This window comes from Lolium rigidum, chromosome 1 (assembly GCF_022539505.1).
Source record: "Lolium rigidum isolate FL_2022 chromosome 1, APGP_CSIRO_Lrig_0.1, whole genome shotgun sequence".
NCBI classification, from domain to species: Eukaryota; Viridiplantae; Streptophyta; class Magnoliopsida; order Poales; family Poaceae; genus Lolium; species Lolium rigidum.
Window position 1 is genome coordinate 190,031,313 of NC_061508.1, and position 24,385 is coordinate 190,055,697.

The 24,385-nt window shown below is 43.7% G+C and overlaps 1 protein-coding gene across 4 annotated transcripts; it reads right to left on the reverse strand.

The window, feature by feature from the left end:
* Positions 1–19,000: 19,000 nt before the first annotated feature.
* LOC124686550 lies at positions 19,001–23,380 on the reverse strand. Of its 4 annotated transcripts, none has more exons than XM_047220489.1 (5): positions 21,871–22,380; positions 21,596–21,665; positions 21,448–21,515; positions 21,055–21,122; positions 19,001–19,804 (listed from the first exon to the last, which is right to left on the reverse strand). In XM_047220489.1, the coding sequence occupies exons 1-5, from the start codon at positions 21,987–21,989 to the stop codon at positions 19,782–19,784; spliced, it is 348 nt and encodes a 115-aa protein (XP_047076445.1). In that variant the 5' UTR covers positions 21,990–22,380; the 3' UTR covers positions 19,001–19,781. The 4 variants fall into 4 exon arrangements, 3 of the variants coding, with proteins under 3 accessions (XP_047076445.1, XP_047076450.1, XP_047076439.1); XR_006997862.1 differs by lacking the exon at positions 19,001–19,804 and adding an exon at positions 22,410–23,380 and having other exon boundaries at positions 20,613–21,122; positions 21,448–21,525; positions 21,871–21,956; XM_047220494.1 differs by lacking the exon at positions 19,001–19,804 and adding an exon at positions 20,613–20,867.
* Positions 23,381–24,385: the final 1,005 nt, after the last annotated feature.

The following is a 24,385-nucleotide window of genomic DNA, read 5'->3' on the forward strand; positions in this document are numbered from 1 at the left end:
GTACTGTTCACGGTAACTGTTCATCACAGGGTACTGTTTATAGATTTTTCCTGTAGCATCCTGCCAACGTGTCTTGGTCTGATTGGCCAAAAAATGTGCATGAACAGTGCAAAACGACATGGAATTGCTCCCAGCGCATCAAAACATCCATCTTTTATATAGTGTATAATATGATTACCGTGTAGCCCACAAAATAGAGAATAGTTGCATGTTACCGTGTAGTCCCTCCTTTAAAAAAAATCGCAACTTTATTTGACATGAATGTATCCACGTCTAAAATGCATCTAAATGCATCATGTTTAAGTTGCGATACTTAATTTTGAGCCGAGGTAGTAGCTCACAACAATTGGGAATAGTTAAGACCCGAGTGGTACTATTGAAGGAAAGAACATAAGCTACATATTTTTGGAAACTCAATTCGGCTCCTAGGTGCATATGATCCCTATATCATAAAAACATATTTCGAAATGTTGAAAAATTGTGGCGAAAAATTCTACATGTACATTTCCATACTATATGTGTGTTTGCCAAGTTTCGCGAAATAATGATAATTTTTGAAGTCTATGCAAAAATGAGAAAACTTTTCTTGTGAAAAGCTTTCCTTTTAGCACCGATTTTTGTCTTTTTTACAGAAGCCACACGATAAGTTGATTTTTCCTCAAACAACTTTGTAAGCAAGTAGCACGTGAAGATGTATGTGTGAATTTTTTGTTTCAATTTTTTTGACATTTTAGAATGTGTCTAAGGTGCATTTCAACATAAAGGGAGCATATACTCCCATGTGCCAAAACATCACTCCCACATATTTTATACTAATTAGTAGCCACAGAAGTATTGCAATGATTACAGACTGAAGGAGATTACTTACAAAAACTTCTATACATCTCTGCCTTTCGAGCCGTGAAACTGCAGTTGCGCCTCTTTGGCTGATTGCCCTCTGTCCTCTCAGCTTTGGTGCAGAGTGCTTGCCCAAGACCATCTCCCGCGAAGCTTTCGTGCAGGCTGCTGGTAGATCACGAGCTAGGGTCTGGTACAAAGACCAAGAGAGCCAGATTGAGTCTTTGCCTTAGCATTTATTTTGCCTCTGTTTTTCCTTTTCTTTCCGGTTCAAGTTTTTGGTTTCTTGCTTTGAAAACTCCCGTACTTTACACTCCATGCAATGAAAAATCAGTTCGGTCTGCGCTTTCGTCGGAACTTACAATTTCTCTTTTCCCAAAGATCAGTCATGGACCAAAAATAAAAATGATAGATTGTTTGTTGGATAGATAAAGAGTTGTCAAACAATCAAGTTTTGAATAGGCATGAAACAGAGCATAGTTAATGTAAAATTTGAGAAAACTTGTAATGATATTCCTTCAAGTGGGAACTCTATGCAGAAAGCAATTCATCATGTAGTCTTGAAAGCATAGTAGCCAGTTAAATCTACTTACCCTGATGAATTATCAAATAACATGTGATGATCACTTGGAAGATACTCAGCCAGTTGAATAAATTTAGAGAAAGAAGTACCTAACCTCATAACATGTTGAACTAATTATGATTGACCTACATCAACCACTTAGAAACAAAGTTAAACATCAGGCATGGATAATAAATTTCTAGAAGCTTGATGTAAAGCAGAACATAGATTCTTTTTTTGAAAGCTCACAACTGGAAACATGAAAATAGTGGTGGGATTGTTATGATTTTTCTTCAGAAACAATAAACGTAGTGTTTATGTCTAAAGTGATACCTTAATCTTTTCTCTTCTATGTAATGATCAGTAGTTAGAATGACATCCCTAAGAGAGTCGTATTCCAGAAATCCCTGAAAGAGCCAAAAAGAAGAGCCATGTGTAAGAATTAGCTAAAAATGTGTTAATAAACTAAAGATATAGTTTAGCTGGCAAAATAAAGTTCCAAAGAACAATTAAGTTAACTAAGCAACCAGAAAGCTTCGATGACTGACGAATCTGTCAAACATATATCAAGATAAAATCTCTGCTACATACCTTTAAATACAGTGCATACATGACGTATTTTTCTAGCAAAATGCAAGGTTTTGGAGTCGGTGAAGTACCTGGCGTTTAGATAACTGACAAAATAGGAATGCACTTTTAATCTGTAATGGAACTATTGAGATGAAAGATCTCAAATCTGAGTCCGTACAACATCAGAATATTAGTATTAGCCTAGCACCTTGTCTGCTATACTTTTTTTAGAATAAAAGAGCCTTGCACTTGCACCTTGTCTGCTACTTCGTCTTGCTATTTCAGATGAACAGTTCTGGCCAAATTTATCAGCTACCTTCAAGCAACAGAGAACGTACGTACAACAACAATGAAATAATCACATGGTATGCATCTGTTAATTGTAACTATGGTACTGCACATGCGTATTTGGGATCAATGATGCATAAGAGACATGATGTACTTGTGGGATTCTGCGGATCGGAATAAGAAACCTGTATGGCCACAAATCGAACTCCACTCCTCAAAGAATAAGCAATTTCCTGCAATTCTGCTGGTCTACGCTGTTGTCGATCTCCAAATACCCATGACGCTGAGGTGAATAGGATAAAGTTTAGTTCGAAGTACAATGGGTGTGAGAGGTTCTGTAGGCGTAGGGCGTAAAGATGGACAAACAATGCTGGTAGAACAGTGATCTAGGGAGAGCTAGATCCATGGAAGATGGGGGTCAGGTGAGCACATAGAAGAACGGTACTGGAGCTAAATAATTTGGCCGTGAGTGCGTGGTGCCGCGGTGGAGAATAAAGAGTCGACGGCCGCTTGTATCCCTTGCTGATCGATCGTTTTGGTGCCGTAGTGGATAATAAAGAGGCGACGGCCGCTCGTCTCCCTTGTTGATTGATCGTATTATCTGAAACTAACAATTATTTGCTGTTTAAAATAAAACATAAAATAACATGGTAAATAGATTAGTGGTGGGCCTGCTGAGGTGGCATAGCTGCATGTTGAGAGAAATAGGTTAGTGGGGATGATCTTCTTAGTTATATAGGATTTTAATTTTAAATGAAATTAATTGATTTTGATTTCTCACTAAATCTCTATAGGGGCACAGGTGGGAGCAAATACCATTTGACTCTCTCAAGTATACCTCACCGAACACCACTATCACAGCTAGACAGAATTTGTACATCGCGTCAAGGCGTCAAGGTAGTTGGTCTTAGTCATTCGCAAGTACTCATCAATGAGATCACTCGACAACGCAAGCATACGAATAGTTGAGGAACACTTATGATAAGAGTTGAAGACTAACTTACCAGTGGCATCGGGCTTCGTAGTCCCTAATGCCTCGTAAAATAGTTAAGAACAAGTCTTTTGACATTTGAAAGTGGCGCCATAACAGACTCGCATGGAAGACTGGCTTCATGGGGGTGGAAGTAGTCCCGCTGGAGCCGGTAGTTGCCACCCTCTTAATTGCGCGCTGCATTGCCCATGCAAGGACTCGCCGAGCCCCTGCGCACCGGATGATGCCTCTCAGTGTGGTCATGGATGAGGATGGCCGCAACAATCATGAACTCCGAAGAGATGTTCGACTCCTCGTCCGATGACGGTGTCGTAGGACTCGAGAGGTCTATCTGCGGGTAACAAGGATGGATCAATGGTCAATCTATATGGCTCAAATGGCCAAAAAATGGTCCTAGTTTTTGTACCTCGAAATTGGCCTCGCAATTGGACTAACATATCCTAGACGTCGACGTTGGTTGTCGGGTCCGAGCAAACGGTCGGCGAACAGGGTTCTAGAATGATGCCGACAAGTGCCCTCTTGGATGTTGGCATTGCTCGTGGCCTACCAACAATTGCGAGGAGCCTGGGCAGGAATAAATCCGTGGCTAGATTTTACACATTTTCTATCCATATAAGAAGAGGTCTGATATATTTACGTGGGGGCCGCTGCTGTAGATGAAGCACCGGTAAAAATCAGAGCCGCTTTTGCGCGGAGAAGCGACCGCTGCAAACAACGCGCCTGCACCATGTGAGCTACTACTAATTTTCTAGGGTGCATGCACGTGAGTTTGTTGTTACCTACAAAAACCAATAATTACATTACCGTAGTGCCGCACGGCACGGCACGAGTAGTGGCCGCCGTGGGTTGGACTCAAAGCACGCACGTCCCGCCTTTTCTTCCCAGCGCGCGGCCGGGGACCGTCCGCCTGGGGTGGCCGGCCGCCGTCCCCGTGACCCCGCCGCGGCCGAGGGTCTCGCCAAAAGGTAAGCCTTGTCTGTCTACGCCGCCGCCGCCTCCGCCGGTTGCTTAACGCGGACCTTTCTGTTGGTGCTGCTTTGCTTAGCGTAGGTACCGTTTCGAGGCGCACGAATGGCACCTACGAAATGGGCTCAATCGACATGGGCGTCTGTACGTACGAGATGTCGCTGGAAGTGGCTACTACGTATCTACATATGCCGACCTACCCTATATTTTACTTGGAAACTTGCGTCGTAAAAAGGAAACCGAGAGTTCTGGGTGCATAGATCACATAGCTAGCTCGTTTTTCTTTCATCGCGTGCGTCGTCTCTACCGTTCCGCGAAGGCGACGTACGCTGCCGTACGGTGCGTCCCCGGAAGATGGGATCAATAGTCAAACTTGACAGCCATAGCTACGAGCCAAAGAAATCTTGATTACACAAACTTGTGTGGATCCATCGTCAACTCCCAGCTGCAGCGCCTTTAACAAATGGACATACCCTCCTCGCGGTAACATATCAAAATACTAACCAGAAACCAGTTCTCTACGCGTACTCACGGAGTATAGTCGTCTGCAATTAGTTATGCATCCCTGAGCAGTTCCAGCTCCAGCCATTGACTAACGACAGGAAATCCCAGCACACTAGCTAGCTAGCTGATCATTTGTAAGCTAATAAGCCGCGAAACAATCGTCCCTAATTTCTACCATGCCGCGATTAGCTCGGAAGAAGGAATTCATTTCAATTCCGCGCTTGATGCAAACGGTACAAGTAGATCGTCGACGTCGCGGCCCACGTCACGTCAGTTGCACATGTAAATTCATTCATTTATCCCTTCCCCTTCTTTTTATTGGCGCGGCAACGAACGGTGTGTCCTGGCCGGTCTAAATATGGCGTGGTTGTCTGGTCCTAATCCGGCTCGGCTCCGTGCCAAGACAGGCACGTCCTTGTTTTGCCCGTACGCTATGGCGATGATGGAAATTGGAATGGACCCTTCCGTGGATCTTCCGTTCTCTCTAGCTAGCCTAGTTTGTGTGTGCCATGAACATAACGTGTGTGCATCTCTACGTCACGCCACATTGCGGAAGTATGCGTTACAGTGACAATAATGGGAGCAAAAGCGAGAGAACAAGCATGTTAAAACTGTTTTATTTTGACCGGTTGCCCGTTTGCTACAGGGCTAGGGTGACGACAAGGTGGTTGGTAGTTTCATAGCAAATATCTGGATATCTTTTTAATGGGCAAATTATCGTCGACATTGTCGCAACTAGAACTTATCGAGGCTTTGCGGACAAAGCTATCTTTAGCATTGTTTCTGCGACTGGGATTAGGGTTGCTGACGATTTCGGTGGCAACTAGAGAACACTAGCCATTATTCGTCAAGCTAGGTATAGTATTTGTGTCACCTTATTTGTCTCACATTATTTGTGTTGGGCTGAGTATCACTTAAAAAATCTAGCACGTGTTGAAACAGCATTGTAACTTTCCATCATTCATATTCCTAGTTTTTCTTTTTACTTATTTCTAGTATGAGCTACTAGATTCAAACTCTAGTATCGCATGCTATTTTGCCCGTTTCATATCCTGATGGAAGAAATAAATTACATACCTTGATATTCCTTTGCATAACTCATCATGCAATTTGGGTGGTAGGTTTACCAGTTCCATGCATCAAATGTGAACAATATGGAAAAAGAAATAACTACGACAGAGATTTGACCTAGTACGTTTATAAGTGGTTTATAGGACACGCTATGAAAGCCATAACTAGCAAATATATATATGAAAAAACTAGCGACACCAATTTCATGTCACAAAAGCAAAGTTTTCTCAATCAAACACAGTGCGCCTTATATGTTAAAATGAAGGGAGGTTTTTTAAGCCATCCATGAAATACCGTATTTGCAAGTTGAAGTGGTGATTATATTTGGGTTTTGTACCATGTCTCCCTTTGTTTCAATAAACAAAGTGTCATTCGAACTATTTTGAAGATGATGTTTATATATTCAAGGAAGAAGAAAAACATGCCCGACACAAACAATTTGCATTTTTGTCGGGGTTTGTATTCCTAGTCGTAAATTTGTATGCAGGTGGGGAGTTTGCGACCACAATTCAATGGAGCAACAGCCTCAGGCACACAAGAGATATACATGCTCATGCCCCGAGAATAGATCACCACTAAAAACCCTACGTCGTGGTGGTGGAATGGGATTCATATGTGTGAGGTGCTAGTGGTGTCGGCTTCCGGTGGGAAGTCGGTTGAGGCGTGTTCTTCCCTGTTGGGTAAGAATAGGCTATGAATTGTACGAACTGGGATGAATCCGCCGAGGACCCTCGAGGTCCCATTCGATGGGTAAGGCCAGATGCACCTCCACACCGGTTAGGATAAGTTCCACGCGCCCACAACCTTGAGGTTGGATGCCTGCTAAACTTCTTCTATGAAGCCGACGTCGATATGAGCGTGAAGGTGTTCGATGACACATACTGGCCAGAGACACTACCACAACGACAACAATGACAACAACAACGATGAAGACGAGGGCAAGTAAAGGCCTCCAGTATAGGTTTTAGATGTTCTTTCCTTGCAGCAACGAAGGCAAGGGGCAGCACTAGCATCTAGCTTTTTGTATGTTCTTCCTTTTCAACGGCGAAGGTGAGGGCTAGCAGAAGGCTCTACGAAGACTACCAGCTTTAAAACTATGTAAATTTGTAGGCCTTGCTTGGCCCTTTTCAATTTCATCATTTTTTGCAGCTTTAAAACTATGTATATTATGGTTTTTATGAATAAAAATATTTTAGGAAAAAAAATATGTGTCGAGCCTGTGGGCTACCCGAACCAAATAGAAAAACGAGTCTGAGTAGCCAATTTCATGTTCGTGGCCCGATCCAAATGAGTGTAAACGGGCACTTTTTCTAGTCAAAATACGTCGAATCGTATCATTGGCAAACTTTATCCATTTGAGTTAGCCCGCTTTTTTTTCGAAATGGGGGTATTCCCCGGCTTCTGCATCATGATGATGCACACGGCCATTTATTAAAAGAAAGTTCAAAATAGTATTGTTTACAACTCACGCATCTTCAAAGATTGATACAAAAATCAATCACCGAAGTAAACACAAACCAAGACTACATATCAACATAGCCTTCTAGTATGTCGCCAACCAGCCTGGCATAAGATATCCTGAGCGACCATCAGGAGCCGTGTGCACCCAGAAACCATGGCATCCCGCTGTCCCTCCGGCGAGAGTAGAGCCCATTGCTAGACCCAGTGGAAACCATATGGATAACCTGCAAGAAATGAAAAGAGGATTTTTTGTTAAAGATTATATCATTTGAGTTAGCCCGCTAAAGATGTCTTGGCCCTCTTCTACGCCTCTGCCCAGCTCGCCGCAGCCTCGGACGGCCAGAAGGAAGACCAAAAACATTGCTCAGGTGCCCGTGGCCATAGACGGATGGACCCTACCGCCACAGTTTTGCTTGTTTAAAGCCTTACTTGGCCGGCGCCGTTTTCCTGCGAAGTCGTTTCTTAAGACACTCATTCAACTTTTCGCTTAATAAAGACAAGCTAGCTAGTGGGGCTTTGTTTTTATTTCTCCCTTCTGCGTTTAGCTAGATTTTACCAGTTGCAATTTTGTTCGTGGCCGCTTATGTTCGATTTAAAATGACCGCGATAGTATATCCACATCCCACTAGTTGCTACTACTTGTGTAGCGCTCGATACGTGCAAGTAGGGCTTAGTTTTTGCGACAGAATGAAACTCAGCGCCACTTGCATGCACCGGCCGCCCCGTCGCTTCTCGCGATCTCAGCAAGAGGACTCTTCACGGCCGTCCCGTCGCCCTCATCGCCCGGCACCACCTGCCTTTTCTGCAGATAATACCTTGGTCAGTCTTATGATCTGATTTCAGTAAACTCTACCGTCAATCAGACCCAAGCTTTCTTTTACAGGGGATCCAGCACCAGGACATTGGATCTTCATGTCCCTATCTCTAAATTTTGCTTTCCTTGCTTTCATTTCTCCAATTCATCTTATTTTGGTTAGACCCTAAGTTTGTGGTGTTTTTCTTCTTTTTAAGCCATGCTCCTTATCCGACGGCCCATCGGTGAATAATTCAGTAGCCAATGGTAGAAATAATCCCCGATGGTTATCGTTAAACTCTCGGTATGGTGCCAATAACCGAGAGTAAATTGAATTTACAAAACATAACTCTTCGCTATCCAACCGTATGTCCGATGGTTCCTCTTATTCGACGGTTTTACTTTCACCCTTAGGTATTCACTTTTATAGCCGACGATTTTATTGTAACGGTCTGAAATCCTCTTTTACAATCGACATTCATGTGTAATAGTGGATGGTCTAATTGAACTCTCATCTATGCTGCAAAATAGTTCCGCGTCCAAATGTCACCCTCGGTTATAAGGACGAGTATTCAACAGGAAGCAGTAATTAGTAACGGTCAAGACACTGGTGTACACAACACAAAACATGGGAGAAGTAACAGGGGAGAAGTAGATACCGGAGATCCTAGCACATTTGTCTTCGCCGGTGTCCTCAACATCGTCCTCGTCGATGTAAGGTAGCAGACGATGGAGGTCGGCTTCCATTCCTCGTCTTGCTCATGCCTTGTCGCCACTTTTGGCACTGGCACCTGCGACCGAGCCGCTCACCGTCGCCGCCATCAGCTCGTCCGAGCCCCCTCACGTCCCTCAACCTGGGCACAACTCTCCACTCAACATCGACGTAACTCACCTCTCTCGCCGCTCGCTAGGGTTAGAGATTAGGTAAATTTCAACATGGAGATTTTCTTTTTTTTTCCTACAAGAAAATAACGGATGGGGGATTTGTTCACAATATAATAAAGAGCTAGGGGTTATTAGCAAAGCACACAATGGTCAACGCTCAAAGCTTTGCCAGCGTGGGTCCACCTCGTTTCTGCTCCTCATTGGCTAGATTAACCCGATTTACAATTGTTAAACCGTGGCTTCACATTTTGCAACATGTGGAGCTAAACATTTACACGATGGACAAATTGTAGGACCTCCCACCTAATTACTCGTACCTCTTTTTTTACTAGGGAGGCTATGCATGACTTTTTTTTTGCGAAACACAATACAGACGTATACGCTCATATTACACACATACATTCAACCCTATAAACGCACGCACGTACACCCTCTAAGAACATCTTCGAGAGACTGAGTTAAAGAAACTTCATCCAACAGGTTTTAAGATTAATGAAATCACTACAGACACCTTGCTGTTGATGGAACGTCGCCTCCTACTGAAAAATATTTCACCTTTAACAAGATAACAAAGTATCAAAACTAAGATTTAAACTCTGTTAGATTAGGGATACCATAAATGTCCTAACCATCTAACCATAGCTTAATTCTCAGATTACACGTGAGTTTAGCTCACGGCCGTACGCCACGGCAACGAGGGGTGGCACGTCCTACCTTTTTGCCCCAGCGCGTGGCCGGGGACCGCCGCCCGGAGAGCGGCCGGCCGCCGACCCCGTGATCCTGCGACGGCCGCAAGGTTAAGGTACGCGTTGTCTCACCGTCAATCTCTGTCGGCGGACGCCGCCGCCGGTTGCTTGATGCGGCTTTTTATCTGTGCTGCGTTTTTGCTTAGCGTAGGTCCGACCTCCGTCCCCGTTTCGAGGCGCACGAATGCTACTGCTACACATGGGTTCAAGTTCAATCAGCATGGGAAGGAAGGACTACGGGATTGGCCTACTATATACGCAGGCCTGTATTTCTCTTGAAATTTCCGTTGTAAACACGAATCGGAGAGTTTTTGCCTTTTTGGGTGCATAGATCAGACAGCTAGCTAGTACTACTGCTATCTCGTTTTCTTTCTTCCTTCGCGAGTGTCTTTAGCGTTCTGCCAACGCAACCTTGCCGTACGGAGCGTCTCCGTAAGGGCATCTCCAGCGGCGCGACGCATTTCGGACGTCTGAAATGTCCGTTTACGTCGGCCCGCGGACGCGTTGTGGCCCAGGGCGACCGTTTGCGTCGGGGTAGCTAGCGGTGCGGACGCATATTTTATCCGGGGACAGCGTCAAGGTCGCTAATGGCGTTTTACGTCCCGTCGAGGACTGCCGCCGGCGATTAACTGTTCCCGCGCGACGACGATCGCTCCCGCGCGCGCCCAATACATTCGCAAGTTTCGCCGGCGTTTCGCGTGCGCGGGAAACGCCCTGCGCGCCAACGCCGTTTCCCGCCCCGCCGTGGCTATATACGGTGGACACCGCCGGGTGCGACGGGCACACCTCACACTACCATCCATCCATGGCGGACCACATGAGTTGGGAGCAAGTTGTTGATATTTGCCGCCAGCTCCACCCGGAGGAGGAGGAGGACGAGGTAGCCGCCGCCGGCGTTGAGGCCCGAGCAGCTGGACCCGGAGGTCGCGGAGGCGGAGGCGGAGGTCGCGGAGGTGGAGGCGGAGGCGGCAGAGCGCGCGGAAGGGCGCCTCGCGGCGACCAGGGCGGAGATCGCCAACGCCATGGCCGAGCTCGCGGAGGCGCGGGCGGCCCTTGCGGCCCCTCCGGCCGACACCGTCATCCACGACATCGCGGACGACGACCCCCCGTGCCCAGGCGCTTCGAGTGCGCCGGTGACCAGCGGGTTCTGCTCGCGTCCTTCGAGTCCCTGGCAGGGGACGCCCAGCGCCGCCAGGCTTTGGTGGCGGAGGAGGAAGCCGCCAGCTATGTAATGTCCCAGGTTTAGAGACGATCGAGGGGTAGATTTTAGAAAGGGATGTGCATTGCATAGTAAATTCTGGGGAAATTTCGCGCTTTTAAACAAAAACTGCATCGAAGGGGGACAAGTTTCTCTCTCGACACCTTACAGGGTTAGGGTTTCGAGGGTGCGACAAACTTGCATCTCACTTAACTAGATTAGGGTTTTGAGTTGAGAGGGGAGAGTTTGAATCACCAATTTAAGTTGCATGATTGAATTCTAAGTTAAGATGGTTGATCAAGCTCAAACCAAAATTGAATTTGAATTTCAAATTCAAACATCAAGTTATTATCTCATAATTCAAACTTGAGATAATTTAATAAACAATCTTTAATAATCAAGATATAAATAGAACAATTAATATATAAAGCTCAATAGAGAAAAATTGGAGCTTTATTGATATTCACACAAGATACATTGTTCTTACAATATCCAGAATAAAATATGAACATTACAACATATTACAAGAATTGGATGAAAATAGAAAAAAGAAAAGAAAAGGAAAATTACAAATCAAGGATCTATCCTAAACACTACAAGCTAAACTTCATTAACTTGATGATCTTCATGATCAATGGAGCCACAGATTGTCCCTGCACATAAACACAACAAAAGAGAAGTTATGCCAAGTGGTAAAACCACTTGGCAAGGTTAGAAGAATAATGAAATTGAGTAGATATGGATCAGCTCGCCGAGCTGATCATCTCACAGCCCAAGACACAAGCCAGGTACCATGAATTTGCACACACACACAGCTAGGCTGCTCACACAGACAGGTGCATGCAAGCACACCACACACACACAGACTGGTGAGTCACCAACAGAGTTGCCGGGGCTTGCCGTCGACCGCGAGAAGGAGCAGGAGACCATATAAAACCTCCACAAGTAAACCCTAGTCAATCCATCGACATGATTGCACTCGGGTAAGTTCATCAGGAAACCAAGAACACAAGAACAGACTTGAACAGTCACTCGCTGTTCAACACAATTCCACCACCACAAGCACATAACCAAGAGATCAAGCTTGCAAGGAGGAGCAGGGCAAGCCAAGAACTCAACCAACAGCTGAATCCTCTACACCAACAAACCATCTAGGAGCTGGAGTGAGGTATAAACCAAATCAACCTTAGCAAAACCAAGTTTTGTTCATAAATAAGCATACAATGCATCACAGAGCACTGAAGGGTAGAAAACCCTGTTTGTGTCATCATCCGGCTACAAAGCCAATTGGTGCAAGCAAATATGGGTAAAGACTCTAGGAAATCAGCCTATGGGAACATCAGTCATGCAAAACGAGTGCATAACCGAAGAAATCCAAGAAAAGATGAAGTCCTAGCCTAGCCTAGCCCACACACTCAGCACCTATAGCTATTCAGGCCATCAGACTTGGACAAATCATTGTCTATTTTGATTTCAACATCAAGAGCTACTGGCAATCCAATAAATGGATCACCCAGAAAGCATTTGGTGAGCCACAACAAGCCAACAAGAGGGGAGCTATCCCAGGGCAGCACATAAATACTGCCAGGATCACCTCAACCACTTAACCAATTCCAACAAAGAAACCATGCACAGATATCATCACCCAGTAGGGTTCAAAAGGAGGGCTAGGGTACCCAACCAGTGGTTGGCATCCTGCTAGCCCTAACAAATTCATTGAAATGATCATCACTGAATCTCAGTTCACATTATTTATCCATTTAATCAAGCAAGGATAAACAGATAAATAAAACAGACAAGCAATTGATGCACCAGGGTCTTGCAAATGATCAAATGGATCATTACATGCATTAATTGATGCTTAAGCAAGCAACATCACACATCAGGCCAGGCCTGTGTAATACACATGTGAGCAACAGTAAGGCACAGACACCAAAGAGCAGCAGTTACCAGCAACTGGTGATCATATGAACACCAGAAGCTTGTTAGAGCATGCTACTGCATGCTAGAACTCATTCTAATCAATGAACACATGAACAGATACTTAAATAACTGAACAATTGCATCACAGATAGGGCATCGGGCAAGATAATTGTATCCGAAGCACTCCATCAAGGGATGGAGTTGATAATGCAACGAGATAAGCTCAAATAAGCATGTCCATGAATTGAAGCACAGATAGGATCTCACCAGAGGCACTGGCACTTGCAAGTATGCAAGGATTAACCACCACAATCAAGCCAGGGACAAGATTAAGCACACATAGTATGCCAAGTGACAGTAAAACAGAATAAGAGCATGCCAGCAGGCCATGAGCATCACTGGATGCTCATGAGCAAGTCACAGGAGGACCACAGCCAGAGATTACAATGAACAGAAATAGCTAGGAAGCAGAGTGAGCAATTAAGCAAGCAGTACTAGCACAGCACAACAAACTGGAACCATGACAGATGCACAAGCAGCAGCAAGCAGCGGACACAGCAACATAGCACAGCAGCATACGCATAAGCTAGCAAGGCGCAGCGGCTAGCACAGCACATCGGCACAGCATGCATCCCCACAGGGAGAAGCAGGTCAGTGGCCAAGCTAGACGAAGGGAAGGAGAAGCAGTAGAACAAGTAGCAGAGAAGGCGGAGAAGATGAGCACTTACTGGTGAGCGGAGAGAAGCTCGGCCATGGCGGCTACGGCGGCACGCGCCGGAGTACGGCGGCGCCAGGCCAAGCCAGGCCATGGCGGTGCCACGGCAGTTCGCGCACACGGTGGCGAAGCTACGGCAGCGCCGTGACGCCAGGGGCGTCGGCGGCGGCGAATCGCCGCGGAACTCCTCCACCTTGCGAGCGCACGTGTTGAGGACGAGTAGTGGAGGCGGAGAGGACTAGATCGACGCCGTAGATCTGGTGCGCCGTCACCAGGCGGTCAAGATCCGCCGCATCTCATCGCCGGAGATGGCCGGAGACGGCCGGGGAATCTCGGCAAAGACAGCGGCGACCACGGCATCGCGAGAGCGAGGAGAGGAGTTAGGGTTTCTGCGCGAGGAGAGGGGAGAGGTCGAATGGGCCGACCGAGCCCAAAGGGTGGCTCGGGTTCGACCTAACCCGTTGGGCCACCTGACAGGTGGGGCCCAAGGGTATTTCGAGTCTTTTCACAAATCAACAAAATACATGAAACTTGAAAATTCAATAGAAAATTGATAAAAGCTCTTAAAAATACATTAAAAATATGAAAATAGATCAGCATAAAATTCTCCATCATAATAAAATATGAAATGGAATTTTTAGAGATAAAATAAAATAAATACAAATTTGATGATTTAAATAATGATTTAAATCACACATCTTATTTTCAATAATGAAAATAAGTCCATTAATGCATTTGGACTTCAAAAACACCTTGACAATATTTCAAGGTAGAATTTTACTCTTAAACAAGTATTCCCAAATTATTCTTAGTATTAACCTCTTACATGAAATAATAACGATAACTGAAGGGGGAACAAACCCTAAAAATGGAATCATTCATAATTGCTTCTTTAACCATTGCCCTTATCGGACAATGATGCTATTTTTCAGAACAAGAGGACAAGGGTCAGTCCATACCTTCCAACTGCAGAACTTTGCGGTGTTCGAGCAAGTTCATCACTTGCTCATGTCATTTGAGTATTTCTATCAAATTACTTGCAAAGTATTATGGTTATCACTATTGCACAAAAATCAAAACCACTACTTTCATAACTATGAATATGACTAAGTGGTGGGCAATGGAACCATGGAATGTGTTGATATGGTGGAGGTTCCATTGCACGGGTTTATATCCATCTAGGATTAAACAACAAATGTCGCCAGTGATTCTTGTGCCGTAATACCCGTGTTAACCATAAGATCCGGAGTGGGACGGAGTAGTCAAAAGTGTTTCCACCTCTCGTTCATCAACGGATGCGCTTTACCGTAGTACACTTGTAATCCAAGGGGGCAAGCTGGTGAGGCCGGGGAGTCCTAAGTCCCCACGGCATAGTCCGTAGTACACTTGTCGCCCGAAGGAGCAAGATGGTGAGGCCGGGGAGTCCTAAGTCCCCACGGTATTGTGGTCTAGGATGGGTTGCAGCCACCGGCGTAGGAGTGTATGGTAGAGCCCAAGCATCGTTGTCGTGGTTGGGGTCCACCCCGAAATACGGGAATAATGGGACCGACGTGGACCCGTGGTCGGCGCATGCAACAAAGGGTGGGTGTTCGAGGTAGCGGAGGAACATGATTGGCTAGACCTTATACCGGGCCTCACACCAAAGGAAGTGTGGACGGAAAGCTGCTCGGTTGGCACCAAGGTTAAGATCTCTTATGGGTAAAGCAACACACCTCTGCAGAGTGTAAAGAACCGTGACTGTCACTCCTCGTTCCGGATTGAGGAACTGCGAACGCGGCCGGAAAGGAGCTCCATGAAGTTCTAGTAAACCGGTGAAGGCCGACGGACATAGCTCTTTGAAATAAAAGCAATCTCTTGAAGAAATGTTTATCAAAACTTGCATTGGTATTAGACTTTCTGGTCTAATATCGTAGCTAGTGCATTAAACACCTCTTATCTATAATGAACTCGTTGAGTATGCTCGTACTCATACCACTCTTAAATCCCATGCTTAGATTGTCTGAACCGTCTGGAGGAGGACTACGACAACAATGAAGGAGCCGAGGTTATCGGCTATGATGCACCCGACCTCTCGAGAGGAGTTGAAGGCGTAGACTACATCATCGTCTACGGATCCGGGGAGGCTTCCTGAGAAGAACAAGCCTAGAGATATCTGAGGAGTAGTAGTAGCCGAGCAGCACAAACTCTTACCATGTAGCTGCTCGATTAAATAAATGTTTGTTTAATGAGACAATGGTATTGTAAGTTAAGTTGGGTTCACCTCGAACCCGGGAGATATCCTCTTAGGACCCAAGAGGAGCTCCGAGACGACTTGTGTATATGTATTGTAATAATATGTGAATGAGTTATGGACCTTGCTATGTTCCGTTGTACTACTCGAGGGATGTGATATTTGCGGAATGGTACTTCGCGAATGTTATATCAACGACCGGCATACTACAACATGCAGTGGTATGCGGTGGTCACCACAGTTGGTATCAGAGCAAAAGCTTTGACCTTAGGTTGGAACCTAGTAAATGGGACTAAAACGTTAGGAGTCAAATAGGATTAGTAAAGAGTTCTCTAAAATTATGGTGTATATTCAATTGAGAATACAACAACCATATCTTTTAGTGCGATAATTCTTTATTATCTCTATTATGATGCATTATTACTAATCTCATAATCTTTCTATTTCTACAGACCAACATGGCAAGTTCACGACCAGGAAGAAACGTGAAAGTTATGGATTCCACACCGAACGAGTACCAAGGAGGACCGGCAGATATCCTACGAGCCATGTTACTAGAATTTGGGTGCGATCCCCAGATTCCAGTAAAGAAGTACATGTTTTATGATGGTCCGGTGTTGGCCAAGTGCAGAGTAGGACTGCGACTTCCCGAATCATTGGGAATGAGCGTAGTTATGCCAGCTGGGGACACAAGGACAACTAATACAGCCTACCATATAGCTGTTATGAGAGCCATAACCGACATTCGGGAGCATAAGACGAAAGCGCTTATGGGTTCCGAATTCACCCACATTCCTCATATGGAGGAAGATAATGATCCCATGCTGAACCATTTCAAATATGCCAAAGGTAAACCAGCCGAAGCAGACCAAATACATGGATAACAGCCGTAACTTCATATCATTACTCTTTCGGTTGAATCATCATCCGATAGGAGCTATTGATACGATGCTTGAGGAGTTCACCGAACCCAAGGAGGAGAGTAGGGGCAAAGAACCTATGGAGAATGTGGTACACACACCGGTTTATTCAGTCTGGTGACTACATCGGTTTTGATCCACTTGCACGTGAACCTACACTGTTACACCTGGGAACTATCTGGGTAGTTCCTATGGGGGATACGAAGGCGGCGAGGAATCCGGAAACAATCCGCGTTCCGAGACTCCAATCGAGAATTCCAGGGGTTGGCGTTGGGGAGATGATACTGGAACCCATAGTACTACTGAGTATTACTAGATTTAGATGTGCGCCTTGGCGCACGATCCCGTGAAGATCGTACCAATGTATATTTTATATAGTGGCGATAAAAATTAACTGCCAACATGATAATACACTTATTATGTTTCACAAAACGATGTCCCTTAGACGAAATTGGGATAAAATAGGACAAGCAAATATAGTATCTTGTAGAAATTTGATGCATCTTTTAAATAAAACATGCACCAAGCCAGGTCACCGAGTGGTTCTATCGCTTTCAAGTTCCTACCTATCGGTGGTCAGCATTATTGTCCTCCTCGTTGGAGGAGATAATAACAATGGTCTTCTTATCCGGCACTCGGAACGGCAGGGGCAGCTTCGCCGATGGCCTCGTTCTTGGTCCGGGTAGAGAATGGAGCTGAGATGGCCTTGTTGTTTTTTTATTTCCCAGCCGTGGTTGTTGCAGTTTTTCGGTTTGCAGTTGCTTGGTGTCGGCTTGTGGTAGCAGTCATCGGATCGTCGGTTTCGCAGTGCTCGTTTGTTTGTCAAGGTCTGTGTTACCTTTGCTATAAGCCCCATTCCATCATGACAACACAAGTATCAAAGTGAGTTAGTTCGTGACTCGCTGGTTTCCGACAAGAGACAAAATTGCAGCCCATTTCTTGCTTCAAAAAGTGTGCTTTCCTTCCTGCTATGCACGACAAATTTGTGCATATATATGTACAGCTGGTGAAATTCTAACAGTATGGAACTAAAGAAATTTTACGATGCAATAAAATAGCCAAGAATAATTCACTTGCAATCTAAAAGTTCAGAGTTCCATCTCTGGGCAACTAATGTTTATGGGCCAACACTGGACGCGGAACAGGATGAATTCTTTGATGAAATCAGACATATACTACAACCATTTATTGATGGTCCTTGGAATGTCGCTGGTGATTTTAACAAAGTCCGATCAGGTGAGGATAGAAGTGGCAGAGCGGCATTCTCTGAAACAAACCAGTTTAATTATGCAATTAGAGACTTGCAGATTCAAGATTTCACTTGGTCCATTATTCATGATCCTCCCATATCGATCACTGTCATTTGAAAATTGAAGCTTCGCCAATCGTCCCAAACTCAAAGATTTTCCGGTATGAAAATAATTGAAAATTCAGAAATGGCTTCGTCAACTTGATCACTGTAACCTGGAGTCACATTCCCTATGTAAAGACAAAGCGAAAAGGATTAGCCAAAAACTAAAACAGCTAAGAAAAAATATTGGGAGGTGGAGGAAATTTCTGAAAAACCTGACGGAAACATTTTGGATGCAAACAAATTTACCTTGGGGGCCTTTTATAGGCTGTCTCGAGGAAGGTAGACCCCTAACGATATTAGAGGGCTTCTTCAGGGATATGTGGTTAAGCAAAAAATTGAAGGTTCAGTTCACTCTATTGCTGCCAAAGCAAGACAATGTGGCAAGGTAAACTGGCACGTTCTAGAGGGCGAGGATAGAAGGTTCTATCATGCAAGAGCATCATCAAGGCTCAGAACCAACCAAATAAAAATTATTCAACATGATGGACTACCACATTACACCCAGGAGGCTAAGCAAAAAATTCTGGCAGAATATTGCAGAAAAATTATGGGGCACCTACCCCTATGACCACCCTATGATCGATCTTCAACAGTTGTACCCGAACATGGTTAATATGGCACCGTTAACTAATTTATGAGGATTGGCTAACCTGAATGTTAACATAAGAAAAATACACCGACTAACCTGAACTGTGCATATGCTGAAATTTGGTTTCTCTAAAACAAATGATTTATGATCATACTGAAATTTATATGTACACAGGTAGAAGTAAAATGTCTGAAGCATCTCAAAATATATATATGCACCAACAAAGAACAAATCTATTATCACTGCATTTGAAAAAAAAACGTTATTAGTAAAAGGAACCAGACTATAGGCTGTATTGTTTTGTTAAATGACAAGAGATTTAGTTGTGCGCCTTGGCGCATGATCCCGTGGAACTCAGACCAACCTACGGCTTCTCAAATAGCGGCCAAAAGCAGTGTGAGTATCATTTGGTAAATTTAAAACACTAAGGTATATCAATCTACAGCAAACATCATTAAGACGACATGGTTGAAATACACTATATATTGCAGTGTAAATTTAAGTCCAGAGGAAAGCAAATTGCCCTTTCACACAACGACACACTCATGCAAACTTTGGCATCTTCACATAACTCGAAGATGGTACTCAGCCTTAGGAAGAACAAATTCTTGGATACAGTGCAGGATTTCTTGCTGAAGAGGGCGTAGAATAGACATATGCTATCAAAGAAAGCACAATATTTGTAATGTATAGGTATGCTTGAAGAATATGCATCAACTTAGCTGGTTTAATAAAGTAAATGTTGTAAGCATAAAAGATATAATTAGAAGAACATGCTCAACGAAGTTTCCTGTGAGCTGAATAAAAATTGGGAGCCTCCACGGCCTTGGCCCTGTCAAAAAAGGCTGCAATCATGCAAATAAAGATGAACATCACCTTAAGAACATCACCTTCAGAACCAATCTATAGTTACTTTGATCCACAACAGCCGAGAATTAGTAGTAACACAAGTCAAGTAGCTGCACCAAGCATTGGAAATAAGTAGCTAACATAAATCAAGAAAGTACGCACAACAGGGCAAAGGTAGAAACATAATTAACAACATAGCACCTGAGTAGTTGTTTTGTCTCACATGAGCAAGAGCCCACGGCTGGTTGCTAATGTGGGATGCAGAGCATGGTGTACTGCACCCAGCAAGGTCTTGGATCTATATGGCCAGTGCAGCATGAACTGCGGATTCAGTAATGACCCATACAGATAGCTGAGAAGGCGAGAAATTAAGAAGTTCACATGGATGTGACAGCTAGTTAAGCATACTAATACTGGGAAGCAACCATCTCCCACAAAATGAACAGTGGACGACTGGACGGGTAGATAGCAAACATCCCAAGGTACGGAATGAATAAAATAAAAAGAACTCAACCAGACGAAAACATGCAAAAATGCCGGCAGCAAAACCTTATTAGAAACAGAGCATACAAACATATGTGAACATAAAAGTTAAATGATGAAGGACAATCGCTTGGATATATAGGGTGGAGAAAGCTTAACACCCTGACAGAAAGATGAACACGGCAATAGTTTGCGACCAGCAACACCCCTGAAACAAACAAAAGTAAAGCTTACTCCACAACCAAAATATGTATGACGCGATGGCAAAAAGAAAATGCTACCAGGAGAACAGAGCACAAGGTAACAAATAAGAAAACACAGGAATGTTATTGTCTTCTACTGGTTGGATTGTCTTACAAATAAATAAATCTACTTGTCATGTGTATGTAGTTCGCTATAAGGCATCCATGATTTAAGCATGATCTCGTGTGTAAATACGCGCATCACACGAAGGATTCGGATTAAGAAACACATATACAGATAAAAAGCGAGGAATTGCATACTTGAATAAAATTGAAGATAATGCAACAGTAGTGTATGACCACTTCATATATTATTTGCAGAAAATGTTAAAATCCTAAATACGGATAGATGATGATCTTAGCAAATGGTCAATCAAGATAGACTGTATTGTTCTGTTAAATGACAAGAGATGATATACAGATTTTGGAATCAATTTTTATGGATTATATTTGGATAAATGTACAAACTAATCATGTAATAACCCTTATGGTCTACATATAAGGCATGTATCTTAAGTACGTCAGTGAAAACAAGAAAAAATGTGACCATCGACATTGGCAGGAGAAGTATTTTAGGAAGATACCATAACACTAAATGCTGAAGACGAATTGTTGCAGCGACATTCTTTATTTTCAGAGAATTTGTGCAGTGTGTCTCAGATGCCCATGATGACACCTCTGATTATGTATCTTAGGTACATCAGTGAAAACAGGAAAAATGTGACCATCAACACAGGCAGGAGAAGTATTTTAGGAAGAAAATGCATTGGTCCATATTTAACTTTAACCAAGGCATGATTCAAAAAATAAATTTGGAAAGCTCGCACCAGTAGAAAAAAATGATATATGTACAGAGCAAGCTTTGTGATGGGCACACCTGCATTCTCGACACATAAGGTCGACACCACAGAAAAACTAATGCTGGTTGCTTCATTAGGCAAGAAGCTGTGTCAGAAGAAACAAAAGAAATTAATCACTGCAGAACCTTCCACTAACGTTTGATCTAGGAATCATTTAAATTTCCGAAAAGATACCATTTTAGTTTGCCAACCATGGATTATTAGATTGGGCGAAAATCGATCTATAGGAATCAGTAAAGTGAGAATCCATATATAATAATTAGAGGCTTGCATAGGAAGGACCATAATGGCCAACAACAGGGAATTGACTGACATAGTGGAGCAACAAACGATTAAAGCCATACATTTCCACCAGCTTTCACACCAGGAGTGAAAGTACAGATAAGGGTTGTAGGGAACAATATCACTACCTTACTTCAATAAGCCAGATTATCCATGTGGCTTTCTTGGTCTTCTCCCAAGAGAGGATGCATGATATCTGCATACCCCTGCAAGGAATATGCAGGTATAAAGAAGACAACACTCGGGGGAAGTACAGTTCAGTGTGCGCAAACTTACATGTTTCCGGCCTTGCTCTTTGCTCCCTTCCCATGCTTTGACCACTAACAGTTTGAGCTCATCTCCACCTCTGCGGCAAAAATGCTAGTGATCAGACATAACTATAGCTTACTCTTAAGAAAATAGTGTGCAATATGCCTGTGTCCAAATGATACCTTTGCTTCTATTAGAGTAATACAAAACCAGACAATCGCATGAGGGGGGAATGTACAGAACAAACTAAAAAGTAGAGTGAATATTAGACATTTTGCATGAGTTGAAATAGATAGAAGAACCTGTGATGAACACGAAGACCCCATCCACTACTGCTCCACCTGCTGCAAAGTCGAGTCACCCAAACACTGGCAATGATCGGATCTCCCTGCCAGTAGGATTGTGAGAACAACAATGGCATGTCAGATAAATTAAGAGATCATATTATAATATTAATATATGCATTGGGAAATTAAGATACCGGATTTAAGATTAGAAATTTTGTTCGGAAATCATGTTAGACAAACTGACTTGGTACACATTAAGATTAGAAATATGGGCATCATAAAAAAACAAACTAAAATTCAGGTGATACCTTCAAAAACAAAAGGGAGGATGTAGCAATCGATAGTTGATTTACACGACAACTAATGCTACTCTGCTCATGCTACCAAGACCTTAGAAAACAATTCCATGTATCGTAGGATTCTATATTGACATAATACCTAAACATGATGCATAATCTAGGGAAAAAAATAATCACAAAGTAAATAAATAATTTTCCAAAGCCTGGCAATCAAGAAAAATATCACATCACACAAGAGGTGCTTAAAAGCCTCACCTTTGAGCTGGGAGCACCCCTCGCAACAAAATGAACCAGCGAGGAACCTACAGCCTAAAAGATGATGGCAGGCCACATTTATTTAATAATTAGTACATGTAGATTCGATTTATCACTGAACCTAAATATAGAAATAGGCTATATCCTTGAGCCTAAATATACATTCAGATCTATCTCAGATAACCTAAAACTATGTGCACCATGGAAAAAAAAAACTAATCATATTTGAGTTTATTGAAATGCAAGTATGCAACTTACAATTTTATACAGAAAAAAATCATGACAAAAAAGCGGCACATCAGTATGCAATAAATAGTGAGGCAAAGCACTTAATCACACAATATATTTTTTACACACTGCTGAAGTTAAATAAAACTGATAATTCTTGTGTTCAAAGCGGCTCACACCAAGAATTATAGCCCCTGAACCATATTTTTATTCACAACTTTCTAGGATGCAATGTGCATATTTCAGGAAATCATTTTTCACTTACATCCTAATCAGCCAAGTCAAAAATATGTCCATGATAAGATGCCTTGCTACTGTAAATCTTCATGCACTGTTTGCAGAAGATAAGGTTCTAATTTTATATTACAAACTCAGTTGACAAATGACGAAAGCCTCTTCTATACATGCTCCACCTACCATCATCTCCTCAACCTGCAAAACAGAGTAAGCTACCGTCCCAATGTGCCACCACTTGATTTATTCAGTTCAACCGAGTAAACTCTTCAAGTAAATATGTTCCATCTGGTAGCTGTATGAAGTATTGTTCTAAAATATCCCAGGTCCTGACTCCTTGTACTATGGCAATTTGTTCAACAAACAGAACATATAAAAAAATTGGGAGAATTTTGTACTTTTTGCTTCACGCGGGTGGCCAACCATCCCACTAAGCGCAAGCTCCACTCCTTGAACACATTCTAGGATCCGTGAGCTCGTTGTACCCTGCGCCCGTTGCTCCCCTCCCCCACAAGCTCGGCTGCATGTGTGCACACAGCAAGCTGGTCATACGGAGATTCACATATCTGACTTCGCCATATGAAAAATCGACAATCCTAAGTTAAGGGGGGGTGACAACCATATACAGTGGCCATTTATTTGCATTGCACCTAGCAATAGATTTAATATTACAAACTACACACACTTATTTCTCATCACAATGTCATATTTTAAATAGGAAACATATGTTCCCTATAATATTCAGAGGATACAACCAATGTAGCATACAAATTCATATCCTCCCATTAAGTAGTAAGGAACTCCTTTTAGTTCCCGAACTAAAAACTCACACATGGTATGAACAGACAAAGTCCTTGATTTGGGAACAAATAACCTTTTACAGTCAAATCTGAGTGGATTGGGTGGTGAATCAGGAGAATAGGGATAGTACCATCAGGCTGTCGTGGAGAGGAGACTGCGTTGTGGAAGACAAGTCTGAGGAAAAAGGCAGGATGAACAAGATCTGAGATGATCCTGTATTCATGCAGGTTCCCCTAAGGCATGTACTCTGGAGTCTGAACACCCAAACCCTAGCTGTAAAATCAAAATTAAATTAGAGAGAGGGGAAATCAGAGAGGGGCAGCCATAAGGAAGAAGGGAGAAGAACATGAACAGGAACCGTACCTGGGTGGTGTTGGTCACCGGCGTCGCTCGAGATGCTGGCCGTCGGCTTCGCTGGCAGGCGGTTGGGGCGCACTCACCCCTTCTCATCCTCCTCGTCCCTCATCATCTCCTACCAACCAAGAAGAGCACGGCGTTCTGCATCCTCTCCCTGTCCCCAAGGATAGACGAAGACGAGGCGGAGGCTGAGCTTCGCCGGCGGTTGCCCGCGAAGAAGAGGGCGCAAGGGAGGAGCTGCCGCGTGCGGTTCCTAGGCGATGCCGACGTCTCTGCCTAACCTAGGAGCGAGGGAGTGGCGGCGGCTGGCGGCTAGTGGAGGGAGCGAGGACGAGGGAAGGGAAGGGAAGGAGACA